This window comes from Lathamus discolor, chromosome 24 (assembly GCF_037157495.1).
Source record: "Lathamus discolor isolate bLatDis1 chromosome 24, bLatDis1.hap1, whole genome shotgun sequence".
NCBI lineage: Eukaryota > Metazoa > Chordata > Aves > Psittaciformes > Psittacidae > Lathamus > Lathamus discolor.
The window spans coordinates 587,842-603,289 of NC_088907.1; the positions used below are offsets into that span (position 1 = coordinate 587,842).

At 51.0% G+C, this 15,448-nt stretch overlaps 1 protein-coding gene across 2 annotated transcripts; it reads right to left on the reverse strand.

Moving 5' to 3' along the window:
- Positions 1-4,284: 4,284 nt before the first annotated feature.
- Positions 4,285-14,952, reverse strand: ANP32E (acidic nuclear phosphoprotein 32 family member E). 2 transcript variants are annotated; one of them, XM_065660013.1, is made up of 7 exons: positions 14,647-14,952; positions 12,929-13,078; positions 12,337-12,459; positions 11,399-11,564; positions 9,639-9,796; positions 8,182-8,236; positions 4,285-6,992 (listed from the first exon to the last, which is right to left on the reverse strand). In XM_065660013.1, exons 1-7 carry the CDS (start codon positions 14,710-14,712, stop codon positions 6,928-6,930), a joined length of 783 nt encoding a protein of 260 aa, XP_065516085.1. In that variant the 5' UTR covers positions 14,713-14,952; the 3' UTR covers positions 4,285-6,927. The 2 variants fall into 2 exon arrangements, with proteins under 2 accessions (XP_065516085.1, XP_065516084.1); XM_065660012.1 differs by having other exon boundaries at positions 4,285-6,995; positions 14,647-14,951.
- Between the last annotated feature and the right edge of the window lie 496 nt (positions 14,953-15,448).

Sequence of the window (15,448 nt, forward strand, 5' to 3'; positions counted from 1 at the left end):
TTGATCTAACTACAAGTACTATTGGTCTAACTATGAGTACTATTGGTCTAACTGCAAGTACTATTGATCTAACTACGACTACTATTGGCCTAACTACGAGTACTATTGATTTAACTATGAGTACTGTTGGTCTAACTACAAGTGCTCTTGATCTAACTACGAGTACTATTGGTCTAACTATGAGTACTATTGGTCTAGCTACAAGTACTATTGATCTAACTATGAGTACTATTGGTCTAACTACAAGTACTATTGATCTAAGAATGAGTACTATTGATCTAACTATGAGTACTATAGATCTAACTACAAGTACTGTTGGTCTAACTGCAAGTACTATTGATCTAACTATGAGTACTATTGGTCTAACTACGAGTACTATTGATCTAACTATGAGTACTATTGGTCTAACTACGAGTACTATTGATCTAACTATGAGTACTATTGGTCTAACTGCAAGTACTATTGATCTAACTATGACTACTATTGGCCTAACTACGAGTACTATTGATTTAACTATGAGTACTGTTGGTCTAACTACAAGTGCTATTGATCTAACTACGAGTACTATTGGTCTAACTACGAGTACTATTGATCTAAGAATGAGTACTATTGATCTAACTATGAGTACTATTGATCTATCTACAAGTACTATTGATCTAATTATGAGTACTTTTGGTCTAACTACGAGTACTATTGATCTAACTACAAGTACTGTTGGTCTAACTACGAGTACTATTGATCTAACTATGAGTACTATTGGTCTAACTACGAGTACTATTGATCTGACTATGAGTACTATTGGTCTAACTACAAGTACTATTGATCTAACAATAAGTACTATTGGTCTAACTACTATCAACCACTGAGTAATCCCTACCACATAGGGACAGATTTGCAGGTTCTGGTACTCCAGACCAAAGTCCATTCCTCTCAGACAAGTATTAACTACACATTTAAGCACACTCCGGAGTGCCAGGGACATATCCAGGGATACCAGGGAAGAAAAAAGAGATTTATTTTTGGGAACTGGCAAAAGCTGCATCCAAAGCACTTTAACAGACTCGCGGGACAAGCCACACAGAAGGAATTCCACATGGAAACCGTCGTCCCAGTGGGTGTTGCATCTTCTTCGGGATTCCTCACTTTGTTCTAGGAAACACATTTTGCATTCCAATAGTTTGATGCTCTCGGAATCTTCTTGGTAGTGAAAATGCTTCGGCTCAATGTAGAAATCAGGCACAAACTGAAGCCTCCAGCTATTCAGGAATTCTGAGCAGAGAGAGATTCATTTCTTCCTCCTTCACCCCTCCTCACTGGTATGAAGGTACAAGCAGCCTGCTCAGAGCTGTGATTTGAATGAGGAGGAACTCGATGCGTAAACCAGGATGTTAATGTCAGACATTTCACTACCAACCAACCCTACTGCCCCTGGCAACAGACACCGCTTGAAATGGAAATCCCCCTCCTTACATCACAAGATGAAACATTTCAGGCTCAAGAAGCCTGTGCTGCAAAGCGAGGGAGCCCCAAGCACATGCATTTAACACCAAAAGCTTTGGGCATGTCGGGAGCTTTCAGAGCAGGAGTTTCGGATGGATGCACACAGGAGGTGTGATTGCACCCAGCAGTGACCATTGAGAAGTCATGGCTTGGTTGCCTACAGCGAAGAAGCAAAGGGGGGGCCAGGACACAACAGAACCCCCTTTCTTACAGTGGGGAGCCCCTGCTCCAGCCCTCCACAGCAGGGAACAGCCCTTTAGCTTCCCGGGTTTCCCAACAAAACTGCCACTGGATCGGGCTTCTCCTGCCTCTTGGCGTCAACCAACCAGCCTTCACCTCTTGCAGCCTGATCCAGTTGGATTATTCTCCCTAAATCAGCTTTCCTTTAGAAGGCAGTGCACATCAAGCACAGCATCTTACCATTAATACAGGAAAATGGCTTCCTTTCCCTAATGCAACCCCAAACATGAAGTCTGTGCTCATCTTTGTTCTTAGAATGCTTTGCCTCCGTGCCAAGAGTTCCCAGCTTTTATGGAGCCTGTGGTTTGCTTTGGTTTCTTGTGGTGGCCATGCATTTATTTTCGGCTTCTCCCTCGGTTTTGGCAGCCAAACCAGAAGCACGATGCAATGGTTTCCTCGAGCATTTCCAGTCCTTTTGCTTTCTTGCTTTGAAACGGGCACACTCAGAGCAGAAACTGAAGCTTAGCACGAACTCCTGTTCTAAAGCTGAAAACCCAGACATACCCCACACGATAAAGCTGTAACTCAAGTGAGAAGCCTCCCAAGAGCACACCACATGTGTGAGGGTGCACTCTTGGTCTGAGATAACCTTCAAGCAACCCAAAGAGCCCCAGAAACCTGAAATTAAGCTCATTTCAGAGTTATTTTATACCTCTTTCCCTGCCCCAGCCATTTGTGATATTGAGAATGAGTGAAACCAATGTGTGCTTTATACCCAGTGCCCAAACCAACACTGTTCGCTGTCGGATCAGGCAGCTCTCACGTTGATAACCCCCATGACTTCATTGTACAGCTCATGGCATTTCACACTTCTCCCCAAGCCCGAATTCCTGCACTTGTGATCACGTGGGAACGTCAGCTTCCCCCTTCCCACATCCAAACACGGATGAGGGAACTCCCTGAAAAAGGCTCTTGTGGTTTTACATCCTCAACTGTAGGGTTTTAACAACTGACTTAATTTGGGGGGGGGGGGGGGGGCGGTAAAAGAGGTGAATTCAGCACCTCGGAACACACGGGAATGGCAAGGGAAGGTTCTGTCAGTTACAGACCGAAGGAAACCGTTTAAGTCTCACAGGCACTAGGACATGCTTATAGCCCTGTCCCCATTGCTCCCCTTCACCCTGGTACCTCCCAGGGCTGCATCACATTGATCTGACATGAGGCAATAGGGATGAAGGCGAGAAAAGGGGACATTTGTCTGTTTTCCCATTGGAATAAGAAAGGGTTTCCCTTGGGAAGGGCCACATTTGCTGAGCAGACACAGGAGCTCTGCTGCAGGAGCTGCCTAAAAGCACGTGTTTTAACCAGGGGAAGAATTCCTTCATGTTTACACACTAACTGCACCAAAGTGCAGCTAAACTCACCCTTTCCAACGGGTGGTGTTGGGAGAACACCCAAAACCCAACCTTTGGGATGAGGGTTTGCCCTTTTCCTCTACTTGTCCAGTCAGTTTGGACTCGGAGCCGGTTTTCACCGGCACAAACTCACACAGACCCATAGGAACGCCCCTGCGGAGGGGCAGAACGGGAATGGGAACGGGAAGGGGGCGCCCAGCGGGAGCATCCCTCCCTTCCCACCGCGGCCGGAGGGGGCGCTCAGGAGCCACGGGGCAGAGGGGCGGGGCCCCGGCCGGAGGGGCGGGAACTGCGGCAAATTTCAGCCAATCAGCGCCGCCGCCCCTGCTGGCCGCAGCCGGGCGCCCCCGTGGCTGGCGGCTTCCCGCGCTCGGGGGCGCCCCGTGAGGCGGCCGCGCTCCCCCGCCCCGTTCCCTGAGGAAGGGCGGGGCGGGCAGGGCCGGGCAGGGCCGGGGAGGGGGCAAGGGGCGGCCGGACGAAGGGTCCGGCGGGAGAGGAGCCGCATGGCCGCCCCGCAGCGCGGCTTCCCCTCCCTGCGACAAAATGGAGGCCAGCGGGGCCTCAGCCCCCGGGCGCTGCCAGGCCCCGGCCGCGGCCGCAGGCGCCGCTCGGCTCCGGGTGACCGGTGCGGGGCTGAGGCGGGTTTAGAGCAGGGGAGGGCGGCGCGGGACGGGTCAGGACTCGCCGAGCGCGCCCAGCCCGCGTTGTGCGCGCTGCGGACGGCGCTGCCGCAGCCCGCGTTCAGCACAAACCCGCCCCCATCCCCCGAAACAGGCCTCGGAGCTCCCGCTCCACACTCGGTCTCCAGCGAGCACACAGGGATTGAACAGGGCTGAGAGCGAAAAAAGGTGATTTTCTCCCAAAGAATCCCAAGAAACCAGCCCAGTTCCTGAGGCCAGCACCCAGCAGAAAAGCCGGCTTCGTCACCGGCTTTCTCAAGTGCTTCCAGGAGGAGTTTTGCCAAGAATGCTGGAACAATCCCAAACTGAAACCAGTTCTGGGGCTGGCTGCAGTGACAGAGCGGCGCAAACCCCACGGAGCTGAAGGCACCGCAAGCATCAGGCCCCAGAGAGGACGATGCCACAGGTTCCCCACTAAAGCAAAGCTAACAGGAAAGAAGGAACCTCTCTCCGCTCCTTCCGAGCACCCCGTTCTCCATAGAAGAAGGAATCCAATACAAGAGCCGGGATTTATTTGAAATAATTCGGTTTGAAAACGTTTTAATTTAAAATTTACAGCACACAGGGGAAGGGGGAGGAAACGTGGTTTTGTTACAACTAAAAAGTCTCAGAAGAGTGCTGCAGGGTTGGATTTTCTCTTTAATTTAACACTGGCATGGCTTTATTCAAAACACAGTTGCACAAAATCAGTTACTCCAAAGGTTGTCAGGAAAGAAGTGGGATCAGGAACCGAACCACACTATATACATACTGCCATACAAAGAGCATTAAAATAGGACAAAAACCTCTACAAAATATAAAACCCACCCTTACGTATTTGCATGAAAAGACCACCCACCAAGCAAAAAAGTTTCCAAAGTTAAATCTGGAGGCTCTGCATTGCTTCAGTTCTAGAAAACGCTGCTTCCGCTGCATGCCAAGCTGAGGAGCAGGAAAGGCTCCAATGGGAACGCCGAGGGAAAGACGAGTCCTGTGCGAGGAGAGGCTCTTCGGACGTGGTGGCTGATGCGCGCCGGGGTTAGGAAAGGGGGAGTCTGCCTTAGCTCAGGGAAGGGCTGAGTTTAGCTGCTTTATGAGCTCATCCAACCTCAGAACTGGACACACACACCAGTGTTCAAATACTGTCAAGCCATCAAAGCAGACTTCCCCCATTTAAAACTAATTTGCTATGCATCAGTAAGACAGTGAAGGAGAACCCTGACAAGGTACTCTGAAGTACACCCTTATAAATAACAGATTTCAATCATTCACTGAGACTTCAAAAAGAAAAAAACCATAAGCAAAAAAAGATGGGAAAACACACGTTTCTATCCCAAAGCTGAGCACGAAGCAACTGCCTTGAACACAGAGCCTCCATGAGAAGATAGGATGTGCACTTACCTACGGGTTCTACTCAGTCAGGATTCACACACAAACACGGGAACTGAAGGTTGTGGTTGCAAACGTCATTTTAGCACTAGTGCCTTTACCAGAACTGCAAACCCTGGTGAGTTCACTTCGCTTCCACCCAACTCGCTCTGCTTGGATGCTGCCTTCAACAGCTACACAAGGAACTAGGACTTAAGGCTCTATCTGGGGAGGGGGGGGAAACCACGCACACAAGAAATGGGGCTTTGCAGAACTTCAACCCTGCAGGATCTAGACTTGATTGAAGAGTTGGAAGTGTGTAAAATACCTCTTAAATACTCACAGGTAACCTACGGGTGAGGGACTGAATTAGCTCCAGGGAGTCTCCCTCTTCCCCACCCTTGTGTCTCCCCCAGGTTAACGGCAGCTGCTGTCAGCCAAGACAGATACAAAAATAAGTCTCTTGAATAAAGCTGTGTGTGATATTTGGTTCAGTACCTACATGGAACAATGGGAATTAGTTTCATCTCAAGCCTACTGGTTTCAATCCAAATCCCAACTGCAAGAGGAACGCTGTTACGGCTGAACTTGGGTGGTGGCTTGAATAGAAAACATCAATCTCGGGCTTGTCACAGAGTGAGGACAAAATTAGTCAGACCTGGTGGTTGCAATCAAGCTGCTAGAGAAGAAGCACCCCTTGTCTGCGTGTCTCCTGTACTCGCCACCGATTGCGTGCAACCACCCAGCTTTCTGCAGCCCTTCCAAGGTAAAAAACCCTAAACTATGAACTAGTATTATACATGGACTCAAATGATTTATCTACAACCAGATGTAAAAGGTTTCAAAAGTGACCTGGGAAGAAAGACTACCTCCTGTTCATCTTTCCCCCTTCAATGACCCTATAAAAAGGGGGGATGCTTGAAGAAAATGCGCTCCGAGGAGTTACCCGTTAACATCTGCATGAGAAATACATCTATTTGATAGCCAAATACTGTTGCAGAATTCCCAAAATGACAATGCAAGAGCGAAGTGAATGAAAGTTTAACACAGGTTTCTAGTGAAATGGTTCCACGCTCCAGATTGTTAATACCTGCAATGGCTCTTCTGGAGCAATGGATGGATTACAACCCTTTGTTTGCTTTTGGAAGGTTGGATACTCCAGCAAATGCTGACCCTCTGAACAAGCAGGGAAACACCAAGATCTTCTGAAACCCACTCAGGCTTTAGAATATAATACACAAAATAGACAGAAGACTTCAAAACCTATTCCAGGAGTCCCCTTTTAAAAAGCTGAACTAAAGGTGTAATCCAGTTGTCTACTTCAAACAGAATCCCTGGGAAACTGAGGCTGCACTCAGCTCCTCATTTAAAAGAGGCTGCAATAAGTGGGTCTGAGTTTTAGCTTTTTCAGTATAAAAACTTTCAAGGAGGAAAACCACGCTAGGTTAAACCCATGTGAAATGGGTGTTTTCGTCTGGGCTAATGATGACCAACACAGCAAGCTTGTAGAAACCAAAGAGCTCCAAAGAAAAGTTTTGGGAGAGGGGGGGGAAAAAACTTGACAATGGCTTCAGTGATTATAGGGCTGAAAATTGTTTTCTACGTACAGGTTCACTACCAGGCTATTATATCTTATTTGGAATGATAAAAAGGGCAAGAATAGTAAAACCACACTTCTCCTATAAAAAGTTAACGTATTATCTTCTGGAGGGACATCTATGGTACATGGAGACATACAGATCTGCATAATCACTATTGCGTGTTCTGGAACCGAAGAGGCTGGTCCTACTGGTGTCTAGAACAAGTTAATCCTCCTCTTCCTCGCCTTCATCTTCAGGGTCTCGTTTCCTCTTCTCCCCTCGCACACCCTCTGCTAAGGAAAGAGGGATGCACACATCTTGTTATGCTCTGAAAGGGAACTTTGCCCTTTTTGAAGAGGGAATTGAAACCCATCCCTCTTTCTTGGTAGTTAATGCACTCACCCCTGCAACAGTTTAAGCAACTTCATTCATACAGGCTGAGTTAAACTAAGTTCAAGCTAAGCCTCAGCTGTTCCATACAGGAATTATTGATATGAAATCTATATATATAAAGAATTGTTCTGTTAACATATATTAGAGACTTAAAAACGATGTTTTCCTACCTCCCTACCTTCAGTTTGCAGCAGTTGCCTACCCCCTGCCCAAGCTTGCCCCAGCAGTTCCTGCTGATCCCAAGTGAAACCTGCTCCAGCCTCTCTCCAATACAAAACAATACCAGCATCTCCCAGAAACATCTATTGAGCTTGGTCTTAGGAACAGCCTTAAACTGCTCAGTGGACTGTGCGCTCTTGTGGTGAAAGCATGAAATGCAATGCTGTCACATCTAGAGCAGTCATTTCCTGGCTCAGCAGCCATCCTGCCCTCCTGCTTCATGCTCTTAAAGAGACTGAAAGGCTGCATTTGGAAAAAGGAAAAGCATTATTTCCAAATGTTAGCTTTTTTCATCCTCAAAAGTGGTTCTGCTGAACCAAGTGCACAGACGAGATGGGGACTAGGCTGGGGAGGACGAGAAGTCACCTACGGTTTGAACTGAGATGGAAGCAGGCTTCAGGATTAGCAGAAAGCTCTCTTAAGAGATCAGGACAGAATTCCTAACCAGTAGGAAAGGGAAGTTCTGGGAGAGCCTTTTAGCACAAAAAGTACACGAAAAAGCTGGTTTAAGATTAAACTTCCTTAAAGGTTTTACCCCCGGTAACAGCAGGGACTCTCATCTGGTGTCTTAATTTTACCAGAGCACAGAGATGGGTACAACTAAGGTGCCCCCCACAATTCAGGGTACTGTCTGCACAGGAATGAGCCTCTGCCTCTGGAGCAACTTCTGCTCCAGCAGTGCAGAACAGCACCCATGAGGCTGGGAAACCTCAGAGGATGGGTGAGCTCTTGCTTAAGCCAGTCCTAAAATACTCCCCACACCTCCAGAACGAGCAAACAGGGATTGACACCACTGAAGCGCACATCCCAACCTTGCAAAGCTCCAGGACTATAAAGAACTGATTTAGTCACAAGTTGAGTACTTACCTTCCTCCTCCTCATCGCCTCCTTCTTCAACATAGTCGTCATCATCATCTTCATCCTTCACAACGATTGGGAAATACTGTTAGGATTTTTGTTTCAAGTTTGGCTTCTGCACTGATCATGGAATCCTGGACTGGTTTGGGTTGGAAAGGACCTTAAAACCCTTCCAATTCCAACCACCTTCCACCAGACCACATTGCTCCAAGCCCCATCCAAATTTCTGCTCCCTGCTCCAGAGCAGAAATCCAGGAAATCCCACTGTGTCCAGAGGTCACATTCCACCTTTACTGTTTTGGTGCTGGCCATCTGCACAAGGACAAGAACCAAACTGACTCCAGTGCTTCTCATCACCCCATATTCCTTTGTTTTTCCCCCTTATCGCTGCCTCAGGCCAGCTCAAGAGCAAGCTCTTGTAAACAGTCAGTACAAACAGCCTTTTAATCCACTGTCAGTAAAGGAGGAGGAAGAGGAAGCAAAACAGTTCCTATCTCCACTGAATTACTGGGAATCAGGTTGTTGGGGTTTGGCCTTTTTCCTCTCCAAAGCTGATAGCTGAAAAATGCAAACAGCAGCCCCAGAATGTAAAACAACGGCGCAGGATCCCTGCCCTGCTGCCCCAGCCAGGCCTAGAAGCCACCCTGAGCTTTTTACCTTTAGAGCCACTGTACTGCAGGCACAGGGTAATGTAAGGAGGAAAAATGTGCAGGCATCAGAGAGCTCATCCAACGTCTGCCCTTAGACCATGGGAATTAAACCCCCTGTGGATTCATTCAGTGCCTTTTCATTCATTCATTGCCTCATTTCTGAAAGTACAGGAAAAACCTTCCAGGACAGAACTCTCCAAATTTCACGTAATGTATTCCTGCAACCAGTGGCCAGGAACAACTCGTTCCTGAGCTTCCTCCTGGTCACGTACTGCTCATTTTCCAAAACCCACCTCTCAGCTCCTGCCTTTGAAGCAGGTTTCTTTAGTTTTAGCTTCCTGACTTGTGCCATGGCTGTTACCTCCTCAAAGCAAGGCAGAACTGAAGTTCCAGCCATAAGCCAATGCCACCAGTGCTGGTTACAAGGCAGAGTTTTAAGCCAAAAGAGTTTAGCACCAGATTTCCAGTGCATCCCTGTGAAATGCAGCTGATAAAAGAGTAAACTCCTATCAGAAGGAACTGCAATGAAGCCACAGCCACAGGGGGTTCAGGACCTGAAAAGATCCCGTGGGCCATTTTCTGCAGCTCTTCACACCACCACCAAGAACATTTCCATGTGAGTGCAAGATAAAAAAACCCATTTATTGCAGCAAAACCCACACAGACTTTGCCTTCGTTTCATTCTACTTGAAGTACTGCTAACTTGGTGCTACTACCTCGTCTTCCTCTGCTCTGTGTCTACACCTCCGAGTAACCTCAGAAGCCTGCAGCAGCTTCTCTTTGTTTCTTGGAGCTGGTAGAATCTACAACCCTTACCTGAATCTCTTCTTTCATCAGGTACGAAAGACCAACTTCCTCCTCCTCTTCACCCTCCCCCAGATCGGAGCCTCCATCATCTTCATCATCCTCTTCTTCATATTCTCCTGGAGGACCAGCTTCATCCTCACCTTCGTCATCATCATCCTCATCTCCGTCTGAAATGAAAGATACACGTATGCTGCAGGTGAAGCTTCATTAACCCCACGTTACGTTGGGTTGTGTACACCAGCTCCAACCAGTTGAACCCTTTTTCTCCCAGAAGGATTTGGGTTTCATTGTGGGAAACAAGCTTGATTTTCATCAAGTTAATCTTTATCAGTCTTTTCCCTCAAGAAAGGCTCCCAATGGTTTTACATCAGGAGCTGCAGGCAAAATTCGTGATGCCTGAAGCAGCTCCATATGCAAACTCCTGCAAGAGAGCTGGAAATGTGGTCAGTGGAGGGGAGGCTTCTGACAGCATCAAACCCCAAAATATTTAAAGGCAAAACCCGCTGAACACATTCCGTGTGTTTTATGTAATCCCTTACTCGTAATGCTGAAACACCTCCGGGCCCAAAGAGCTGCTCTCTCAGCTCATCTCATTCCTCTGTCTGGAGCATGGAATCGGTGTTTCAGTTAAGCAAATGCCAATATGATTTAACACGTCAAGTTAATAACCTATTCCTCTATTTTCACGCACCACATGGATTTCACATTCCAACTACCAACCCTCTGGCTTTCCTGGAGCTCTTTTTAACACAGGCTCCTAATGTGGAGGTGGCCGAGTGCTCGCAGCAGCCCCTTGGAGCCAGAACGCAGCAGTGGCAGCTCCCAGGTCACCATTTAAGGTGCAGACACTGAGAAGGCTCAGTCAGAGGCTGCTATGACACACTTAAAGAAGTGTGTAGCCACACACTGACAGACCTGTACCTACAGGTTTCATTTGCAGTTGGGTAACAACAGGAAAAAAGGAGGAACAGCCTCAGTCAGGACTCCAGGGATCAGATCAAAAGCACTATGTACATGTTTGAACAGAAAAAATGGGATAACACTTGAGCATAGCACTGAAGTTGTTACAAAAGCCAGTAAAATGAGCATTTTTCATGCAGAAGCCAGGCTGAGAGAGCTGCGCTGGTTCAGCCTGGAAACAAGAAGGCTCCTTAAGGGGAGACCTCAGAGCAGCTCCAGTGCCTAAAGGGGCTCCAGGAAACCTGGAGAGGGGCTTGGGACAAGGGATACAGGGACAGGCCCAGGGGAATGGCTTTAACCTGCCCGAGGGGAGACTGAGATGAGCTCTTAGGCAGAAGCTCTTCCCTGGGAGGGTGATGAGGCGCTGGCACAGGGTGCCCAGAGAAGCTGTGGCTGCCCCATCCCTGGCAGTGTTCAAGGCCAGGCTGGACACAGGGGCTTGGAGCATCCTGCTCCAGTGGAAGGGGTCCCTGCCTGTGGCAGGGGTTGGAGCTGGATGAGCTTTAAGGTCCCTCCCAACCCAACCAAGTCTGGGATTCGGTGGTTTTGAGGCTATTTTATCTGACAAGATCTTTACTCCAATTTTTTTAACCTCAGAAGGCTCCTACAGGAGCACCCAAACCCTGTGGCAGGAGCTCTCTTTCATCCATGCGTTAGCACCGACTAAGGTCTAGAAGCCTGTGCTTCAAAGATAAGAGTGCAGCATTGTGCTAGTGCCTGCAAGAAGCTGCTCCACCCCAGGCTGCATTCATATTGACACCTCGAGCACAGCACACTGCTTCTGGCCACGCTGTATTTTGGGAAGTTACCCTCATCATCATCATCTTCTGAGTCCGGGGCCTCGTTGTCTTCCTGATCAAACCCATCCAGGTATGTGATCTGCTGAAGCAGCTCAAAGATGCTGTCTCTGTAGTCCTCGAGGTTTGTGATCTCACAGTTGAACAGGTCAAGGCTCTTCAAGTTCTTCAGGTTTTGCTGAAAACAAACAAAATGGGTTTCTTTTTTGCCCCTCTTTCTTCCTGGGACAACCACTGCGGTGCTTCAAGTGACAGCACAGCCACAGCCCAACTGGAGTTCACTCTCCCCAGCCCTTCTCTCTCCATGGTTTTGCTGCCCATTAAATACAAATTCAGTTCAAGAAGCTGTTTGCAGGGGAAGTGCTTTTGGAGGTGGCCTCCAGGGCCTGCCTGCAGCACCCCCAGCACATCCCTCCAGCACCACACCTCAGAACACATCTTTAGGCCTGGTTTTGGTTCATGCAGCTTGTTTTCGTTCAGGCAATCAAGGGCAAAACTGAACTCTCTTGTAAACCCTTTGGCTGAGTCACACAGTAAGGAGCAAGAGGGACTTGGCACAATTTGGAACTACACTGTGGAATCTGCTTTCTGAACAACCTGATGGAGATTCATGTCACCTCCCAGACCTTATGCACCAGGCAGCTGCTTATGAGCCAACCTACACCTTAAGGAATACAGGAGGATCAGCAAGACATAATTTGGGTGCTTTCCATCCCAAAAAAACACAGCAGCTCAAAAACCTCCAGTCTGGGACATTCCATTGTTAATGCAGAAGGAATTGTTACTGTCGCCAGCAACCATGGCAGGGAGTTAACTGAGTCAGAACCAACCAGAACACCAAACCCAGGCCGCCCCAGCACCTCCTCCACCCGAGCTGGCAAGAACTAAAATGGGACTTATTCCTGATAACCCTCCATATTTATTGAGTTTTCCTCTCACTTCATACTTACAAGAGCTTCCACAGTGCCAAGATCTTTGATTTTGTTGCCACTTAGATTTAGATATGTGAGATTCGGACACCTTTCTGCAAGGACCTCCAGGCCTCCTGAAATGACGTTGTCGCTCAACTCCAACTGTTACACAGAACAAATGGAGTCGTTAAATGATCAGGTTCTTACTATAAGGTTCAGACTATGTCATTTTTCATCGTTCTCCCTTTAATGGAACAGTTTCATCACCAAGCTGATAGCTTTTGAAGAGTCCCACACACATTCACAAGCTCTCTCTGGCTGCCAAAAGGCATCCTTGAAGCCTACTTTGAGAATGAGAAACCCCCTGGGTTTGGAAACCTCAATTTTAGGTTAGTAGAACATGGAATTAATTCCCTGTGAGCCTTTGTTCTGCCACCAGCCAGACAATCCAAGTGCCTCAACCAGCCCATGGAGCTCAGCAGCACATGGCCGGCCAGCCAACAAGATGAGCATGAAGAGTCCTTGACCAACCCCAACTTAGCCATAACCAACTGGAGATACCCAAAACCACTTGAGAACTTCACGGCCTCACCTCACAAGGCTGTTGCCATCACCTCCATGAGGTACGTACCTTCCGGAGCTTACTCAATGTGGGCAGCTTGGCCAGCGACGTCAGCTCCACGTTGGCCATGCTCAGGAACTCCAGTTCTTTGAAGGAATCATTCAGGCCTTCGATTTCCCCGTTGCTGGATCTGCAGTTATCGAGCACCAACTCCGTCACCTTCCAACAGGACAGCAACACGCATCAGCTCGATGAGCAGCAAAAACCCCACGTGCTTCATCTAAACCACGACTTGGGACTGCTGAAGATCAATCAGTTTGATGCTGGGTTTAAATTTAGACTCGACTCATGCTCCAGAATCACCAACACCCACCTAGGTACAAAATGCAAGTCTCCCTTCCTCGGAGGATGCTGCAAATGCTCCAAACCCCACCATCTAACCCCAAAACACATGGAGAAGGACACTTGTTTAGCTTCTGATAACACAGCCATGGCCTGGGGGGTGCAAATGCTCCAAACCCCACCATCTAACCTCAAAATCAATGAAGAAAATCACTTTTATAGCTTCTGATAGTGCCTGAGGGGGTCCCTGCATGCAATGGAACTGCTTCTAAACTCTTTTCATTTAACTACGCACATTAAACCTACAAACCCATTCGATTCCTCTCCAAACCCAAAACCTGGCTCCACATCACGGAGTTCTGGGGTTAGTTAAACCCAGCTCATCCATTCCCTGGTGCCAAAGCCCCTCAACGCGGGTCACCCACAAGGAGCAGGGATTCAGTTCAAACTCTGTCCCGTACAGGGCACGCTGCACTGCTCAGGAAGGACAGGAACAAGGTGACTCTTCCCTTCCCCTCAAACACCAGCATCCGAAGGCTGCGGAAGCCTCCGCGGGGCGCACGCTGCCAGCTCCAGCGCAACTCTCGCTCCCGGTTCATTCCCTTTCCCTATCACAGCAGCGTTACTCCAGGCACATACAAAGTTGCAGGCAGGGAGAGGAGAGGGCTCCACACGCCCGCACGGCACATGGCAGCCTCCGCACGTCCCTGCCGCCCGTAAACCCGCTGGGAATCAGGACTTTCGGACACTCTTTTCCCCCACCAAACCCCACGCGGCGACCGCGACGTATCCGGACTTTACTCCTGGGGCGAACCGGGCGCTGCTTTCTCCTACCGACCACGCTGCAACCCCATGTGCGGGGCCCTGCGAGCTCCCGCATTTCCACATCGATTTCCCGCAGGAAACGGGAAGTTGGCGGCGAGAGAGGGACGAGGGGGGCGATTAGTGGGGACCCCCCGGTTGTACCCCGCGGGGCGGCGGCCGGGAGGAGCGGGACGGAGCCGGCCGCGCCACGCAGCGCACAGCGGGGAGGGAGGCGGCTTTGGGGGAAGGAAGCGGCATAAACTGCACCGAATTCGAGCGGCGGCCGAGGGAAGGGCCGTGACCTGTTTACCGCGGCCGCGCTCCCAACTTGGGCCAGGCAGGGAATTACGAGCGGGCGGAACTTGGGGGCCCGCCCGCGCCCCCCCCCACCCCCATCCCCATCCCTCGGTACCCCCCGCATCCCGCTTCGGGGCCGAACTTCGCGGGGCTCGGCCGGGCCGAGGGACGCGGCTGCCGGGTCCCCGCCGCCCCGGGGCCGCTGCCCGGAAGCGCCGCCCGCGCCCCGCGGGGCTCCTGCGCCACGGCTGACCCAGATTCGGCGCCGGGCCGGGCCCGCGCGGCCGGAGGCGCTGGTGGCGGGGGTGGAGGCGCGGGCCGGCAGCGCGCCCGCCGCCGCTCACCTTCTCCGGGGCCCGGTTCCGCAGCTCCAGGTTGATGCGCTTCTTCATCTCCATGGCCCCCCCCATCCCGCGGCGCTGCGGTAGCGAGGGAAGGGCGGCGGGGCGCGGCGGGGGCTCCGGCCGCGAGGTCACTGCCGCCGCCGCGGGGGGAGCACCGGGAGCCGGGACAGGGGCGCCGGGGCCGGGCGGGGGGAAGCCGGGGAACGCCGCGCTCCGGCCGCCGCTCCGAGCGCCTCAATGGCCGCCGGCGCACTGAGCCTCCATGACATGGCGCATGGCGCCCCCTGCCGCCGGTAAGGCCCCGCCCCGGGGCGGGGCTTCCTGCGCCATCCCGCCGCTCTCATTGGCTGCGCCTGTCCGCGGGGGGCGGCACGCGATTGGCTGGCGGCCCTGCCCGTCCGGCGGCGAGGCGCTCGGGAAAGGCGCGGGGCGGGGCTTCGGCTCCGTCAGCAGCGCGCGCGCGCGCGCGCGGGAGAGAGAGAGTGGCGCGCCGGGAAGCGCGCGCGTTTTGCACGTGGTGGTGGCGGCGGCTGTGACGTCACGCGCGGGGCGGGGGGAAGTGGCGGGATCGGTTGCACGGTGGGGGGGGTGGTGTACACGGGGGTGGGAGAGCTCAGGGCAGCTCCTGAAGGGGTGCAGGAAACCTGGAGAGGGGCTTGGGACAAGGGATGGAGGGGCAGGACAAGGGGAATGGCTTGAACCTGCCCGAGGGGAGACTGAGCTGAGCTCTTAGGCAGAAGCTCTTCCCTGGGAGGGTGCTGAGGCGCTGGCACAGGGTGCCCAGAGAAGCTGTGGCTGCCCC

Excerpts from the sequence above, each read along its gene's own strand:
- ANP32E (XM_065660012.1), bottom strand. The coding sequence starts at position 14,712 with ATGGGGGGGGCCATGGAGATGAAGAAGCGCATCAACCTGGAGCTGCGG. Across the intron at positions 13,079-14,646 it reads GGAACCGGGCCCCGGAGAAG|GTGACGGAGTTGGTGCTCGA; the intron begins GTGAGCGGCGGC and ends TCCTGTTGGAAG. Across the intron at positions 9,797-11,398 it reads AGAAGATGATGATGATGAGG|ACGGAGATGAGGATGATGAT; the intron begins GTAACTTCCCAA and ends CTTTCATTTCAG.